An 18,861-nucleotide genomic window follows, 5' to 3' on the forward strand; every position below is an offset into this window, starting at 1 on the left:
AGGTTTATTTAAGGTTAAAAAAAATTCTATAGAAAGAAAAATGGAACTTTAGCCATAGATATTCAATTATTATCTATTGTATCACCTCATGAAGAAATATTTTGGGGGCAGTATTAGATATTTTGCTTCTTCCCCCCCCCCACCCCCACTTTTACCACTCTGGAAAATAGCTATATGAGTTCAGCATAAACTCAAACCTGTGAAACTGGTTGAGTCTTTACCATAACATCACGGCAAGAATTGGTGTTGATTTTTGTTTTTTTTGGATGATCTCCTGTCTGATGTAGTCTGACAATTTTGATAGGGCATGAGTGAAACACACAGTTCCCCACTCGAACCTATTTTGGCTACCATTTCTCTCTTAAAAAAAAAAAAAAAAACTTGTATTTTGACATCATAAAAGTGCTTTTGAATTAGTGACATTATTTCCTGCTGTACCTTTGTCCCACAGAAAACAGCTCTGGGAGTCAAGGATTCTGTTCAGATTGCTCAGCAGTGTACCTCCAAGCTAAATGAATTTTTGTTGAATGAATGAATGAATGATGAAAAAAATAAAATGTTCTATATACAAATTACACGATTTGTGCTGAAAACTTGGGGTATTTAACAGAACATTATATGTACCATCAAAAAGGATTTAGATGAACTGTTCTAAAAACCAGAACACTCATTTTGACAAATGTCCTTATTTTTAATACGTTTAATAATCAAAGATAGCATGTGAATTCAACTAGGAGAGCTAGAAAACCATTTTCAATCACCCATTTTTGCAAGTCTAGCAATTAATTTTATTAACAGTAAAAGGTTCATCATTGCTGCAATAAAATTTTCATGACAAAAATGACAAGTGGTTGAATGATTTTTTAGGCTAAAATTACATGGTATTGCTTTATGGGATTTAACTTCTTTTTTTTTTTTTTTCTTTTTAGGGCCACACCACAGCATATGGAAGTTCCTAGGCTAGGGGTCAAATCGGAGCTGCAGCCACAGCCACAGCCACAGCCACAGCCACACCAGATCCCAGCCATGTCTGCAACCTACACCACAGCTCATGGCAACACCAGATCCGCAACCCACTGAGCCCAGGAAACGACTGTGTCCGTCCCCATGGATACTAGTCAGATTTATTTCCACTGAGCCAGGACAAGAACTCCTGGGATTTAACTTTTTAAGTTGTAAGAGAGAGAGAAACTAAAGAAAATCATGACCCTATACCTCTACAGCAGGAAATGAATTAAGCAACTTCTTGGGTATCTGGTCATTTTCATAACAGAACATAAGCTCTACCCTACAACTAGTTGATTTTCTGAACCTAAGTGATCTATAATTATCTGCAACCAATTATTTGTCAAAACTCAGTTATATGAAATGCTATCTGTAAAAGAATACATGAAAGCTATGCAGTCCATTCATTCTTTAGTGTGTGGAGCTTCTTGATCTAGGTCTCATGGGATCCCTAAAATTATACACAAAAGGATGAATGTGCACATATAAAATCCTTAGTAAAGCCTCTATAGCATTAGAATTTCGAAGTGGTCCACAACTCAAAGAATGTCAGGACCCTCCTTTAATGCAAAATTTACTCTAGGATCAAGTCAACAATTGCATGTTTTGTTCCATGTTATTTTTGCTGCTTTTAAAATTATTTATACCATGGAGTTCCCGTCATGGCGCAGTGGTTAACAAATCCGACTGGGAACCATGGGGTTGGGAGTTCGATCCCCGGCCTTGCTCAGTGGGTTGAGGATCTGGTGTTGCCATGAGCTACGGTGTAGGTCACAGACGCAGCTCGGATCTGGCGTTGCTGTGGCTCTGGCGAAGGCCAGTGGCTACAGCTCCAATTAGCCCCCTAGCCTGGGAACCTCCATATGCCACAGGAGTGGCCCTGGAAAAGGTAAAAAAAAAAAAAAAAAGAAAAAAAGAAAAAAATTATTTATATTTAATTGAGTTTGGGTGTGCTAGTATCAACTTGCATTGAAGACATCCGTCATTGTCGATACTTAAAAACATGATGCTATACACCATGATAGCCATTGTGAAAACTACGGGACAAGTTTCTATTGGTTCTTAGTCCTAGGAAAAGCTAGGTTTCTCCCAAACATGTTGTTTGGTTTTACTTATCAGCATTGCGTATCTTGAAACTGCTCATGAGGCCCTCTTCACTTTAGGAAATAGAAAACTCAGACCAGAGTTACAGATACTCTCTATCAAAAGTATAGAACGTTGTGGCATGCATTTAAAAGTATTAATCTAATCTTTAACTGCATATTATTACTTTCCTGTCTTTATTTCTCATCATCCTAATTTCATTATCTACTTCGTGTTATTCTATCATTTGGTACATTTCTTTAAACTTCATATCCTCTCTGGAATAAGATGTGTGATATAAATAGGAAATACAGAAAACAAGTGAGATAACACTTAAAGACAAAAATTCTATCAAACTGCACTTTACTAAAATGAGGTTTCTTACTGCCTTTGTTTGTTATTCCCTTTTTTAAAATGAGGACAATAAAAATGAGAACATAAAACAAAATTTTGGTCCTTAGTGCATAGAAAAACAATACATAAGATAGGCTAGTGATGATATACACATATCAGAAACCACACAGTGCTCTACATCAAGATTGAATATGACTTGATGATACTGGCATTAGTTTTGGCACAGTTTTAAAGTAAATAATATGTATAAGATACCTTATAAAATTGGTTACAATTTTACTCCACTAATTGTTGTATTAAAAAATACACTGTATTTGCATTTTAAGTGGTGGTTTTTTTAAAATAAAGATGCTTGGAAGTTCCTGTTGTGGCTCAGAGAGTTACAAATCCAACTAGTATCCATGAGGATGCAGGTTCCATCCCTGGCCTCACTCAGTAGGTTAAGGATCCAGTGTTGCTATGAGCTGTGGTGTAGGTCACAGATGCAGCTCAGATCCCCAGTTGCTGTGGCTGTGGCTGTAGCCAGCAGCTGTAGCTCTGATTCAACCCCTGGTCTGGGAACTTCTATATGCTGCAGGTGCAGCCCTAAAATAGTAAAAAAAAAAAAGCTTTACAAAGATGCCTGCTAAATAAAAAATTATTAACAAATTACCCAGAAAGATGGAAGTGATAATTCAATAGCCATAAAACAATTACACATCAATGAAAATGCAACCTTCATCAATATTAAAGAATTAGAAATAACAATTTTTAAAATATTACAGGAAATATTTGAGCTCATAAATACTGACAGAGTTAAATTTTCAGGTTGGTGTCATCTTGCTTGAGGTATTTTCTGTGTTCTTAAATGTAAAACTCAGGTCTTATAAAATCCAGTCCTGTAAGATTAAAAGGAAAATTGTTAACATTTATTCTAATATGACTCTTAAGATTCCTTCCTTCAACTTCAAAACCCCAAACACATGTTGATGTTTAAAAATTTATTCAATAAATGTAATATAAATAATTACAGGACTAAATGGCTTTCTTAAAAATTATTCATGGGGAAAATAAGATGATAATTTAACAATCTACCAAAATATATTCTAAATATAAAAAATAATATAAAATAGGACTTCCCATCATGGCTCAGCTGAAACAAATCTGACTAGGAACCATAGGTTGTGGGTTCGATCCCTGGCCTTGCTCAGTAGGTTAAGGATCCAGTGTTGCCATGAGCTGTGGTGTAGGTCACAGATGCGGCTCGGATCCTGCCTTGCTGTGGCTGTGGTGTAGGCCAGCAGCTGTAGCTCCAATTTGACCTCTAGCCTGGAAAACTATATGCCATGGGTACGGCCCTAAAAAGCAAAAGATATACGTATATATATATAAAATAATATAAAATCAGTAAAAATGAAAATCAAAGCTCATCACCATAAGAAAAAAATATCAAATTTGCCAGCTTATTAGATAAACTGGAAAGATCAGATACATTAAATATCAAATTAAAGAAAATAAACTGCTATTCTTTCAAGTACACATTTAAATTACCTCCTGTTATCTTCTGTGGATAATCAGGAGGCATCGCCTGTCTTCTGCCCATTCCATGAGATCTTGAAAGCAAGCAGTCTACATACATGTCCCAGAAATCCTGAGCTATGCTTAAAAAGACATTATAATGTCTAGACCGCTGGGATTTTTGCAGGAATAACATGAAATTCCAGAAAGCATTTACATTGTGCTCTATCTTGAGTTCCTTGAGATCTATCAATGTCAAAGAGCAAGTGTTCCAGCACTGGAGATCAATGTCCTCCATGATCCCGGGGCTGCTCCTAGCAAGCACCCCCTTTTGAAATTCAAAATCAGCATTAATCAGATTAATCAGCATCATGCAGCCCAGTAGCAGGCAGAACCATCTTCTTCTCGCAAAATCCATATTCTATATAGAAAAGAAAAATGAGGGTACGTTTTTAACCTGAAAATTATTCAATTACTTGATGATCTCTTTAAACTTAAAAAATTATAAATACTTATGTATTTGGTTTAAAGCCAAATTTGCCTACTATGTAGTTGTTGGTTTTCCTCTAAGTTAATGACTCTCAGATCTTCCGTTAAAAGGATTTTACCATAACAGCTTTAGCAAGATTCTGATAAACAATCTTTAGAAGCCACTGAAATCCAACACGTGTTTATGAATTTGTGATAGATTCATTTCATCACAAACCTTTGGAGCTGCAAGAAACATTAAAAAGCATGTGCTCTAACCCTCTCCCTTTAAAGATTAGAATAATTCTCAGTGATATGATTCAGCAAGTTCTCAGGTCTCCCATCTCCCTAGTCAAGACTCCTATCACATTCCAACCAAGAGGATCAAAATGCACGCCACTTTATGTGTAACCATGAGAAAAGGTGTGAGTGTGGGTGTGTGTTTAAATTCATGCTTTCCAGTCTATTAACTGTTGGACGCTCAAGCACTGTTTTAGGTTTCAAAGTTACTGATAAACTTCGGACATTTGTTGAGAAAATATTTTTTATGCACTGATACCTAGTGGAACCCTGGCTTTTCTCTGGTTGTTCAGGAGCTGGTTGAAGAAGATGAACACACATACACAAAGGAGCACAAAGACAATAAAGGTGATAAAAGTTAACATGAAATGATACACCAATGATATTCATCAAAATCTTGGTATTTTCTCAGGGTTCTCTGCATGTCAGCAATGACTGCTCAGTAAACCGGTCTGAAGCATACAGGCTGTAGGAGTGGAGTGGCAAGGACATCCAGAAGACCGGACTCACCTTCTTCCCCATATACCGCCATTCTCCACTTCTGTGGCCAGTTTCTAGTACAAAGGGACTGTTTGGGACCAGAAAATTTTCTTCCCCAAGAATTTCGGGTAACCCTCCCGACCACTGCTCTCCTATCCGTCGGGTCATCGGGACGCGAGCAGGGAGCCCCCAGGGAGTGATACCTCTCTGAGGCGGCAAAGGCTCGCGGCAGAGGCTCGTGTCCCGGTGCCAAGTCGTGCGTCTGCTGCGCTCGCTCGAGCGATGAGAACGGCTCCTGCCTGGAAGGGACAAGAGATCTCTGAGTGGGCTCCTGGGCTCCCCCGCCCCCTGCCCAGCCAAACCCACCCCGACGCAGGTGACAGGGGAAGGGGTGCTCTGCGACCTGCTGCAAGAGCTCACCGGGCTCCCAGAACTCGCCCAGCGGAACCCTCTAGAAACCGCGCTCTCCGGGGTCGAAGATGCGGGAGCTGCTGCGGCCGCTGGGGGCTCAGGAGTCAGCCCTCCAGCCGGAATTACGCTCCTTTTCTAGAGACAGTGAGGAGGCTGAGATTGGGTGGCTGCTCCTGAGACTCCGCCCTTACCTTGCCCACCTCCCCAGCCCCAAGACCCAGCGACTGGGACAGTGTGAAAAAGATTATAAAGTCACAAGCCCATCTCACTAATGATTATAAATGAAATATCCTAAACAAAATATTATCAAGCCAAATTCAACAGGATTTAGGAAAATACACATCAGCATCAAGCTGGGTTTATCCTAGGGTGCAAAGATCAACATATGAAAAGTAATTAGGGGATTCACCACATACATAAAATAAGGGGAGAAACCATTTGATAAAATTCAATGCTCATTCAAGATTTAAAACAATAACAAAAAACCCTTAGCAAAGAATAGAAGGGAATTTGCTTAACTTCTTAAACGTTATCCACCAAAACCCTACAGCAAGCATCTTAAAGTAAATCATTACATTTTACAGTAAAGCTTTCTCTTTTATTAAGAACAAGACACGGATTATCTTTGTTCACATTCAAAATAGCACCTGCAAAGAAAGGTTAAAAAAAAAAAGGAGGGAGGATAAAAATTAGAAAGGACACCGAATAACTTTTTAGTCTAGTGAGTGAAGAGGGGGAAAAGCTACTGGTTTAGCATGGAGCTTAGAGATCAACTGCCTGGATTTAAATCTGCCTTTTGGTTCAAATGAATATTTGTGACTTTGGGCAAGTTAATCTGTTTGTGACTTGGTTTCCTTATTTGTAAAATGGGGATAAAAAGAAACATTTCGTAGGGATGTTGAGATAAATAAATATTTATGAAGTGTCTGCAGCAGGGCCTACACATAGTAAGAATGCTATATATGTGTTTGTTTTTTAAAGATAATAAAATACATTACATCCACGGACAAATTATTTAAGTTAACAAGAGTTCTGTTATTTTTGTAAGGTGCCTGGATATAAGATCAATCTAAAATATCCACTTCGTCTCCATACCTGAGTAGCAAACAATACAAATTAGAAAAAAGATATTGTTTATAATAACAAAAATGTAAGGTATCCAGAAGTAAATTCAATAAGGGCATTAAATCTTTTATGAAGAATTTTTTCTTGAAAGACATTAAAGAACATTTAAATAAAAAGAATGTTAATATGTGACCTATACGGATATCTTCCCAAAATAATACACAAATTTTCAACCAAAATCATATCAGGGACAGGGTTCCCTGGTAGCTGAGTGGTTAAGGACTTGACATTGTCATTGATGTGGCTCAGGTTACTGCTGTGGCTGGGGTTCAACTCCTGGTCCCAGAATTTCTGCATGCTGAAAGCGTGGCCCAAAAATTTTTTTTAAATAAAATTAAAGCTGCTTTATAAAATGTTTTTTTTTTTTTAAAAAAAGCCCAAATCATACCGAGGTTAACAAAAAGGTAGTCTAAAAGTTATACAGTGATGCAAAGATTCATTATAGCTAAGATTTTTCCTAAAGAATAACAATAAGGAGAGGGGACTCACTGGTAATTAAATAGGATGTTATTAACTCAGAAATAGAAATTAACCAATAGATCAAATTAGAGAGCCTAAAAACAGAGCCACTCATTTATAGAGACTTAGATGTGACAGAGCCAGTATTGCAGATTTGTAAAGAAACAGTGGCTTTTTCACTAATTCAGGTTAAGACAGTTGATTTTCCACACAGAAAAAAAACTAAAGCAGATTCCTACCTCATACAATCACAAAAATTAATCCCAGGTAGATTAAGAATTTAAATGTGAAAAGCAAAGCATTACAACTTCAAGAAGAAATTCAGAACATCTCTGTGATCTTTAGGTTGGCAAGCACTTCTTATACAAAATACTAGTAGTGCTAACCATAAAAGAAAAATTAATACATTTGACTACATTAAGTCTGTTAATCCCAAAACACCCATCAAGATAAAAGATAACTAATCTGGAAGAAGATATTTATAGCACATTTACAGCACAACTGGATTAGATTTAGGATCCAAGATATAAGAAACTTCCATGGGGAGTTCCTGCTGTGGCATCTTGGGAGCACTGGGACACAGGTTTGATTCCTGGCCCAGCACAGTAGGTTAAAGATCCAGTGTTGCCACAGCTGTAGCTTAGGTTGCAACTGCAGCTTGGATATGATCCCTTGCCCAGCAGGGAACTCCACATGCTGCAGGGTGGCCAAAAAAGGAAAAAAAAAAAAAAAAAAAAAAGAATCTTCTATGGAATCAGTAAGAAAAAGACAAATACCACAACAGACAACTAGGCAAAAAGCTTAGAGGGGCATTTCATAAATAGGAAACATAAATCATGAATGACTGCATAGGTATATTCATAACTTCATTGCAAGCAAGGAAGTACAAGTTGTGAAAGACTGCAATGAGATATGAATTCACACACATCAGGCTCTAAAAAATTAAGAAGTTTAGCAATATCAAGTGTTGGCGAGCGTATGAAGGGTATTGGTCAGGGTTACGCAGAGAAACAGGTGCTAAATAGAGAGAGAGAGATTTAGTTAGTATAAGGAATTAGCTCACATGATTTTGGAGGCTGGGAAGTCCCATGATCTGCTATCTGCAAGCCCATGACCCAGGAAATCTGATTGGGTAGTTCCAGTCCAAAGGTAGAAGAACCAGGAGAGCCAATGGTATAAATCCAAGTCCAAGGTAAAGAGAAGACCAAAATCCCAGCTCAACAGTCAGGCAGAGAGAGCAAATTCTTCATTCCTCTGATTTTATGGTCTATTCAGTCTCTCAACAGATTGGTTGATGGCCATCCACATTGTGGAGAGCTATACTCTTTGCTCTGTCTGCCAATTCAAATGCTAATTTCATCTAAAAGCACCCTTACAGATATAATCAGAAATACTATTTAGTCAAATATCTGGGCACCCTATCACCCAGTCAAGCTGACATATATATATAATATATATAATTTTTTTTATTACTCAAGTGAATTTATCACATCTGTAGTTGTATAATGATCATAACAATCTGATTTCACAGGATTTCCATCCCACAGCCCAGGCATATCCCCCCTCCCCCCCATAATATATATAATTAATCATCACACCAAGCAACAGTGACTCCTACACAGTGCTAGAAGGAGTGTAAATTGGTTCAATTAGTCTAGAACACAAACTGGGACTATCTTTTGAGTTTGAACAAGCATATAACCTGTAATAAATCTTTTAGTTCCCAGGAAAGATTTTGAAGAAACTTTTGTACATGGGCACCAAGAGACATGACACTGGAATGGAATGTTCATAGTAGCACTGTTCATTAAAGGCAAAAATATGGAAACAACCATGACAATATGAAAACAATCATAATAAAAGGAGAATAGATAAATTAACTGGTATATTCACATAATGGGATGTAATTCAACAGTGAAGAGGAATAGACTACAGCTATATGCATTATAGATGAAAAAAGCAATTTATAAAAGATACCATTTTTATAAATTTCAAAGACAAGTAAAATGAAGTCCTATGTTTTCCATAAGTACATATATATGATAAAGTAATTTTATGCTATAGGCCACAAGGGAAGTCCATGATAAAGTAATTTTAATAGTAAGGAAGTATTAACACAAAATTTAGGAGAATGTTTTGGGTATACAAAGGAATAAGATGTAGAAGAATGCACAAAGAGCTTCTATGGATGGTGAATTTACTAGTCTTTTTACGTTAGGGTTGCCAACGGATATGTTAGGTATATTCCTTTCTACTGTCAAATAATGCATAATAAAACTCTAGGGTAGCAATAGGATGACACAGTTCAAATACATAAATACAAAACTTGGTGACTGGTCACAGCGATATGAGATGGAAAGAAAAGAGGACTAGGAGGTTCCTTGTGGCACAGCTGGTTGACTTGGCATTGTCACTGCTGAGGCTCTGGTCATTGCTGTGGCCCTGGTTTGATCCCTGGCAGAGAAACCTCCACATGTCAATGGTACAGCCAAAAAGAAAAAAAAGAAAAGAAAAAAGAACTAATGTTTTTGGCATACCTGCTTATGGGGCTGACAGTGACAAATAAGAAGATTCATGGGGAGGATAAATTTGATTCAGGATGTGTTGCACTAGAGTGTATTCTGGGGAGTTCCCTGGTGGTCTAGCAGTTAAGGATTCAGTATGTCACTGCTGGGGCTCAGGTTTGAGCCCTGGATTGAGAATTTCCACATGATATGAGTGTGGGGGAAAAAAAAGAATTGATTCTGGAACTTATGGAGTATGTAAAATTTAGCTAGAAATATAACTAAGTTGACAAGTCTCTGTTTTGATAGAAAATTACTGCTGCTATGAGAGTACACATTAATAAAAGAATGCTGAGATGAGGACGGAGGACTATGACCAGATTTAGGGGTCCATGAACTGCAAACTGAATCAATGAAAGAAGAAGAGATAAAACAATGAGGCTGTACAAGCTCCAGGGTGTCATGATGTCATAGAACCAAAGGAAGGATGTTTATGGCCCCCCATTAAAATTCATATGCTGAAATTCTTTTTTTTTTTTTTTTTGCTTTTTAGGGCCACACCTGTGGCATATAGAGGTTTCCAGGCTAGGGGTCAAAACAGAGCTACAGTTGCTGGCCACAGCCACAGCCACAGCAACATCAGATCCGAGCCACATCTGTGACCTACACCACAGCTCACGGCAATGCCAGATCCTTAACCCACTGAGCGAGGGCAGGGATTGAACCTGCAACCTCATGGTTCCTAGTCGGATTGATTTCTGCTGCACCATGAAGGGTACTCCACATGTTGAAATTCTAGTCTCCAAAGGCAATTGTATTAGTGGGACAGGCTATATGGAAAATGTTTACATCATGAGGGTAGAACCATCCTGAATGGGATTAGTGCCTTACAAACGAAGTTCCAGAGATCCCCAGCCCCATCCACCAGGTGAGAACACAGCAAGAAGTGGGCAGTCTACAACCCCAAAGAAGGCCTTTTCTAAAACCCAATCTTGCTGGCACCCTGATCTTGGACTTGAAGCCTTCAAAATTGTGAGAAACAAATTTATTATTTGTATTAAATTTATATGTTTATGCCCAGTCTCTGGTATTTTATTATATCATACAGAGTGGACTAAGACAGAGAATATAGTTGAAAAAATAGAAGACTGCTAGTGGTCAAACACTTGAAGAATTGGTCTTGAAATAATATTTTTCATTTGGCAAAAAGAAGGTGCAGTGGTGAAACTCAAAAGCACACAATACATTTTAAAATGGCCATGACAAATTCATGCTGAAGTCTAGATTTAATAGTTCATTATTTATAAAGTCAAGTTAATTAATTCATCTATCATTTTATCCAAACCAAACCCTAAACAGGCAAATATGTTTTCCATGTCATGCATCATTTTTATTAACATTATTAGCAGCAGCGATATATCATCACTATCCTATGACAATCATCCTGTTCCCAGCATATTCCTGTTGTCTCCTGACCTCATCTCTGAGTTATATCATATCTCTTCCTTTCTGTCATGTTAGGCCCTGATCCCACTTCAAAGTCCCTCCCACTTAATTCAGCCTTATTTCTGCAATTAAGTGTTCATTTTCACTACAATATTTGGTATCTATTTTTATTTGTATCTGGCAGCTATTGCTACATATGCTGTCTTTTTTCCTCCCAAAAGAACATGTAATCTTCCCCACTAGTTTATAATACTACTATCTTTATGGTCTTCTAGTGACTGGCATATAACACAATTAACACCCAATAAATATTTTTAGCTGATTTTTATTCATACGCCTGATAGTTCCTCCATTTAGGAGTTTTGTCAGCTTTCCACAAGGCACACCCGAGTCTTTCAGAACTCCAGTGTTGCTTGTGAAGACTTCCTGGGTCAGTCAGGCCAGTGGCCTATTCATGTGCTTCATACCTTCCAATCACTTAGCTGAAGTTCTGTCACACTTTTGTTTATCCCATTTCTTCTTTACACAGCTTGTTTCTCCAGGAAATACTGCAATAATCACACCCCCACAGAATTCAGAAAAGCACTCCACACACAGTAAGGACATGTTGATTAACTAAAGCTGAATATCCACAAAAGGAATAATTTTTCAATTCATTGACTTTCTGACTCATTATAATGAAACACATTAATTTAAAACATCTACAATTGCAGTTGCATCTAGCAAACCTTAATAACAGTGTATTTATCAAAGTGTGATTCAATGACCTTGGGGAGAAAGAGGGCAGGAAATGAAATTGAAACAAATACGTACCCTGCAGAGAAAACAAGCACTGGCTGACTGCTGATTAACTGAAGGGAAAGTAGGCATTATTTTTTTCAGGAACTCATGAGACAAAAATGAACAAAATACTGACTCTGAGTCAGGAGAAAAAGAGAGTTCAAAGAGAAGTTGAAAAAAAATCATCAATCCATATCCCTGACAAAAAGGACCAACAATAGAAATATTTCATAGTAATCATTTAAGAAGAAAAAATCAAATTTTAATCTAGGTATATCTTTATCTTAAGTTTAGCCAAAATAAAGCATATGCATAAACACATGTATCCCAGGATCCTTATTTTACTTTTCGGCATTATTTTTTACTGGTTGCTTTAAGGATCACAACATATATCCTTAACTTTTCACAGGCTACTTAGGGTTAATATTCAATCAATCCTTGTCAAATGTAGAAATCGTGAAAGGTATGAGTCCATTTACTCACCCTTGCCTGTTTTTTTGCTAATGCTGTCAAATGTATAACATCTATATACATTAAAACTCCACGAGACAACATAATTTCCAATGGTCTCCACCTCAGCCCAACACCAAGATCTGAATATTCATGTTTTATTTCTCTTTAGCCTATAGAACTTAGTATTTCTTGTAGCACATGCCCACTGTCAACATAGTTTTCTTTTTCGGAAAATGTACATTATATCACCTTCATTCTTAGAAGATCATTTTCAGTAGATGTAGAGTTCTGGGCTGATGTGGTTCTGTTTGCCTTTACCCCCCCTCTTGGGTTCTGGTCTACAATAATTCAAATCATAGTTCCCTCATGAGCTACGTGTCATTTTAATCTGGTAGCTTTCAAAACACCTTGAGTTTTCTCAAATTTAATAATAATGTGTCTAGATGTGTGCAATGCAATTCTGATGCAAACTACTCAGAATTAGGTCAAATTTCTCAGGTTAGGGGCACAATTCTCCCCTCACTTCAGAAGCCAAATGCAAATTCCAGAGTTCTCAAGTCCCTATGCTTCTGAGCAACTGGCTAAAAATCCAAGCGTTCCCACTACTTCACAAAGTGCTATAACTTCCTGGAATGATTCACAGAACTCAGGAAAGCACTATATTTATAATTACAGTTTTATTATAAAGCATACAAATCAGGACTAGCCAAGTCAAAAGATCCACAGAGTGAGGTCTAGGGATCCCACATGCAAAACTTTCGTGCCTCTGAACACCTCACCTTCCAGGCAGACTAGTGTATAATTACCAATCAGGGAGACTCACCTCAGTGCCCAGAGTTTTTACTGGAGTTTCATTACATAGGCTTGGTTTTCTGAGTCATTGGCCATGTGACTGAACTCAATCTCCAGCCAATCCTGCCCTCCTCAGAGATTGGCCTCATGTCATTTAATTCAAAATCTCAACTCTATAATTACACGGTTGGTCTTTCTGGTGTGGATAGCCCCCAGTTTGAGTCATCTCATGAGCATAAACTCAGGTCTAGTCTGAAAGGCCCACCATGAACAATAAACACATTCCTATCATTCTAAGAAATTCTAAAGATTTAGAGGTTATCTCCCATGAAGCAGGAACAGACTAGCCAAATTCTTTATTATAAAACAGTGTAGTTTCCTTTGTATTTATCTCATTTGAGGTTTGTTAGGCTTCTTGAATGTGAAAATTTCTATCTTTCACCAAATTTGGAAAATATTCAGCCATGTTTTCCTTAGATACTATTTCCTTAGATATTATTTCCTTTCTCTCATCTCTTTCTGTTACTCTACACATCTTAGACCTTTTGATATGGTCCCTGAGGCTTATTTTTACTTCAATATTTTTTTGCGGTGTTCCTGAGGTTAAGTAATTTTTATTAATTCATCTTCAGCTTTGCTTACTTTTTCACTATCTGCATTCTTCTGTTAAATTCATCTGGTAAAAAAATTTTTTTTGTCCTTTTGTCTTTTTAGGGCTGCACCGGTGGCATATGGAGGTTCCCAGGCTAGGGGTTGAATCGGAGCTACAACTGCTGACCTATATCACAGCCACAGCAATGCCAGATCCAAGCCGTGTCTGCGACCTACACCACAGCTTACAGCAGTGCCAGATCCTTAACCCACTGAGCGAGGCCAGGGATTGAACCCAAAACCTTATGGTTACTACTTGGGTTTGTTAACCACTGAGCCGCAACAGAAACTCACATCTGATAAATATTTATTTCAGATGTGGTTTTTAGTTCTGGAATTCCCATTTGCTTTTTTTTTTTTTTTTTTATTTTTTTAGTTTCTATTTCTCTGATGGGTTTCCTGAATTTCATTCACAACGCAAAGATATAATTTCCTTTATATCTTTATAGTAACTGCTTTAAATCTTTGCTAATTTCAACATATGGGACATCTCCAGGTTGATCTCTGTTTATTGTCTTTTGCCTCAAAAATGAGTCACATGTCCATGTTTCTTGATTTGTTAACTAATTTTAGGTTGTATCCTTGACACTGTAAATGCTATTTTCCAAACACTCTAGAGTCTGCAATATTCTCCAAAAAAAGTTAGGATTTTTTCCTATGTTGGTTTGGTTTGGTTTAGCATGCAATTGACTTGATTGGGCTATATATTTTGGGCTTGGCTGCTTAACGTTTATCCTGTTCAGATATGGTTCAGGTAGCAGTAGCAGATTTATTTAAAAAGTTTGAGGATTCCCTTCTTTAGGTCCTTCCTTCCTTGGATTTCCCCCTTACTTTTCAGCAATTGTATTTAGCCCAAATGTGTCCTTTCACTCTTCAAGCCACAGAAGCTGGTATTTTGTAGCAGAATTTTAGCCAACCTGCAGAGAGTAGACTAAGACCTGCCATTAGGCCTTGTGAAAACAGGAGTCTGAGTACCTCCCTTCTTAAAAATGTCAACTACTTTCCAGAACCTGCTTATTTTTGGTCATTTTCCAATGTCTCACTTAGAGTTTATACTTGTTATATGCAGGAGGATCATCTGACAAGAGCAACTCACACCAGAATTTCATCACTCTCATTTTGTAGGTTAAGAAAACTGAGGTCTACGGAGGTATTTCTCTGTTTATAAGGAATTTATTAAAACTGGGGCTTGCCACCATGAGAGTTGAGTTGAGCTGTGGTAGCACTTCCTTAAATGTAATAAATATCCTTGTTTGAATTCATTGAGTAACACCTAGTCAGTGTTAATCAAAATTCTGTATTATAAAATATTACGAAATAAATAATAACTTTTTCTTACTTTTAAAGGACTTTGCTAGGAAAGTGCTAACAAATAAAAGTTCCTAAAAGATATATTCTATCAAGTATTTAAAAACTGTTTGAAATTAGTATATACACATATGCAAACACAAACTCTAACATAAATGTTTATTTCAAAAGCTAAAATAACATACATAAAACAATAATTACTTCTGTGGATGACAGAATTTAGGGTGCTTATTTTTTCTTTTATTTGTAATACTTTGAACCTGTATTGCTTTGCAATAAGGAAAAGAGTGATTTTAAAATAAAATAAAGCCTCAAAGATTTCACTTACATTAAAGTATTTTAAAATTTTATCCATACTTTTTCTCATAGGTTGTACATTTAATGCTCCATCCAAATCACTAGAAATTCTAAATTACTATGGGCTCCACTGAAAATGCTACTAATAGAAAACCAAATATCCAAGCTATTTGCAATTGATTACGTCCTTACACCATAAAATCTTTAAGCAGTGAAAGGATTAAAATGCTTAATTTTAACAGGAAAAGTTATTGCATATAAGAAAAATATTGAGAATAATATAAAAATAAATAAGCAGATGTTTTGAAAGAAAAGATCTCCATTAGTAACCTTTTAACTTTCTAGTTGTACTCAAAAGTTGGCACTAATTTCTAGATTTTGAAGAAAAATTTAGGCTTTACATTTCTTTCCAACTAGTAGAATATTTTTTGAGCTTTAAGGATAATTACCACAGGTTGGCTTCTCTAGGAAGGCATTTGGGAGGCAGGATATTTATTAGGGAAATAAGAACCTGGGATCAATACCTGCAGAAGGGAGGGGAAGGAAGTGAGATTGAGCAGAAGTTTAGCTGTGATGCATTACCAGTGAAGTCTGCATGGAGACTGCTGAAGCCAAAATGGTCCATTGGATTTTTCCACATTGTGCCAAGCTGGTTAGCTCTATATTTCGTCCTCTGTTAGTCATTGGAAGACCACCCCCAGAAGGCTGCAGCTTTGTACAGTTGAAATAATCCCTGGAGGAACCTACTGCTAAAGGCTGCTTGTTGACATCAAACCCAGCAGCTGAGCAAACAAGTCCTTCCTTGAAGGGGGATCTTGGTGATACATCTCCATGTTTACACAGTCATGAAATTTCCTTTCTTCTGGAAAATTCAACTCAGTGCAAGCTTCCATAGGAAACAAGCAAATCTTTATGCCATAGTTAATGAATACTAGCAATCTGGATTATCTACCAACATGATGGAATTCAGGGTAGTAAAGGGCCTGTTTATAAAAGGTAAATGAAACATAATTATATTAACTAAAAAGGCAAGAACTAGTGAGTATTAATAGAATTGTCTGGGGAAATGTCTACAAACATCACATAAGAATAAAATAATCTCTTAAAGCCATTATTTGCTGCTAAATCTCTTTAGAACTATAAGAGTTGAAAATAGAATGTACCTACCAGTACTCTGGGAAATGAAGCCTCCATACCCTGAGGGATGTGGCTCCTTTTGTACACATCTGTGCAGCTCCATAGTGTAGGAGCAAGAAAAGTCTGTAGAGCAATAACCACAGAGAGAAGGAAAAAGGTTGCAAAATACTAGAGAACAAGGTCCAGTAAAAGAAAAACATGCTAGGTATAAAGAACTATTCTGCAAAGTCAAAAGGCAAACTAACAATATGAAGACAACCTTTATTCTGGTTGAATTAGGTCATCTGGTACTCCACATGACTCAGACTAAATACACAGTCAGTGACTAAAAAATAATTACAAGTATTGTAGATCTTCTGACAGGAAATGCCAAAGAGAGAATGGAGAGTGCTTTCTTAATAAACAGTACCTCTTTAAAATCTTAGCCCATCATCATTCTTCTTACTATTCTTCAACATCATAGCTATTCCCAGAAACTCTAACTTTTCTCCATTGGGAGGTCCCTGCCCACCAAAACTTCTCTAACAGTTTCCCCATATGCCTTTTCTCCCTACCATTTCTCTTTCCTTCTTCTGTAGCATATTATCATGTAGCTCAAAGTATCCTTTCTGGTTTCATTTGTTTTATTTTATGTACTTGTTTAGACTCACATTTGAATTTTGGAGACCAAATGATAGCCCCAAGGGACAGAAAGAAAGAATTTTTTTTCTCCCAGGTGCAGGTGGATGTTCAAGGTGAAGAGAGAGGCTACGAATGTCCATAAATTGGTAATTATGGGAGTTCCCATGGTGGCTCACTGGTAACAAGCCCAACTAGTATCCATGAGGATGTGGGTTTGATCCCTGGTCTCCGTCAGTGGGTTGAGGATCTGGCTTTGCCATGAGCTATGGTGTAGGTTGCAGACGTGGCCAGGATCTCACATTGCTGTGACCGTGGCATGTGCTGGCAGCTACAGCTCCAATTCCACCCATACCCTGGGAACTTCCATATGCCATGGGTGCAGCCCTAAACACCAAAAATAAATATGTAAGTAATTATGACTTCCTTATACAATTAGTTAATAATTTTATCTCATTACACTGGTAAGAATGATGTGCTTTATCTTGGTGTTTCCCTGTTAAATGCGGAGGATTTGTTAGGGGTAACTGAGATATAGATCTACCTGAAATAGATATAGAGAAGCTTTCTGGAACTATTTTGTAGAAAACAATTCCTCTAAACTCATTTGAATACAAAGAGAGGAGAACAACTTGATGCTTAGTCCTTTTGATATTAGAGAAATGTGGGGTTTTCTTTTCTTTTGTTTTGTTTGTCTTTTTAGGGCCGCACGTGCAGCATATGGAAGTTCCCAGGATAGGGACTGAATCTGAGCTGTAGTTGCCAGCCTATGCCACAGCCACAGCAAAGCGGGATGCGAGCCCCATCTGTGACCTACACCACAGCTCATGGTACTGGATTCTTAACCCACTGAGCTAGGCCAGATATCAAACCTGCATCCTCATGGATACTAGCCAGGTTCTTTACCACTGAGCCACGACAGGAACTCCCAAGTAAATACGTTTTTAAACATATATCTCACTGTTAGCTTTGTGACCCTTCTAGCATATATGGCCCCCTACGTCTAGTTTTTTGTGGTGTTATCTATACTGTTTAGAAGATCAAAGTGGATTGGACATCATAAAAACTACAGCCAGTAAAAACAATGCATGACGAACTGAGGATTACTTGGGCCAGGCAACCATGGAGCACTTAAGGGTAATGAAGCCAAAGGAAAGTTTTGGGATGCAGAGAGTTAGATGTTTACCATAATGACAGACCAGTTTTCTGAAGGGGGCAGTTATAGAAAATGGTATGCTGGTACAGCAGGCATTGAGAGAAGATGGAAAAGGGAATTATAGACTACTGTTATTTCTTTCTTTCTTTTTTTTTTTTTTTTTTTTTGCTTTTTAGGGCTGCACCCTTGGCATATGGAAGTTCCCAGGCTAGGGGTTGAATCAGAGCTACAGCTGCTGGCCAATGCCACAGCCACAGCAACACAGGATATGAGCTGCGTTTGTGACCTAACCACAGCTCACGGCAACACCAGATCCTTAACCCACTGAGTGAGTACAGGCGTCGAACCCACAACCTCATGGATCCTAGTCGGGTTCGTTAACTGCTGAGCCATGAAGGGAACTCTGACTATTGTTATTTCTAATCGCTGTGATCCAAGCAATCCAGATTCGCAGACAATAAAGTCTTCACAGTAAATGTTCCTATAAGCACATGTTACAAAAACTAAGAGTATAATTGTGACATCAACTAATTTCAT

At 37.6% G+C, this 18,861-nt stretch overlaps 1 protein-coding gene across 13 annotated transcripts in view; it reads right to left on the reverse strand.

The window, feature by feature from the left end:
* The window catches only part of FAM237B (family with sequence similarity 237 member B), a 32,358-nt gene that overhangs the window by 3,623 nt on the left and 9,874 nt on the right, over positions 1 to 18,861 (reverse strand). For 2 of the 13 annotated variants that reach the window (XM_084976997.1, XM_084976995.1), the window contains exons 3-5: positions 5,391 to 5,486; positions 3,973 to 4,360; positions 3,234 to 3,320 (exon numbers count right to left, since the gene is read on the reverse strand). In XM_084976997.1, coding sequence (XP_084833123.1) covers positions 4,299 to 4,360; positions 5,391 to 5,486 — 158 coding nt within the window. In that variant the 3' untranslated portion in view covers positions 3,234 to 3,320; positions 3,973 to 4,298. Of the gene's footprint in view, positions 1 to 685; positions 3,321 to 3,972; positions 4,361 to 5,217; positions 5,487 to 5,607; positions 5,705 to 16,580; positions 16,674 to 18,861 lie in introns of those variants that run through there. The other 11 variants (XM_084976991.1, XM_084976993.1, XM_021063365.2 and 8 more) reach the window with 10 other exon arrangements.

This window comes from Sus scrofa, chromosome 9, assembly GCF_054392235.1.
Source record: "Sus scrofa isolate SSC_HxYL_T2T_F1_AM1 chromosome 9, Sscrofa_HxYL_maternal_Yorkshire_Landrace_v2.0, whole genome shotgun sequence".
Taxonomy (NCBI): Eukaryota; Metazoa; Chordata; class Mammalia; order Artiodactyla; family Suidae; genus Sus; species Sus scrofa.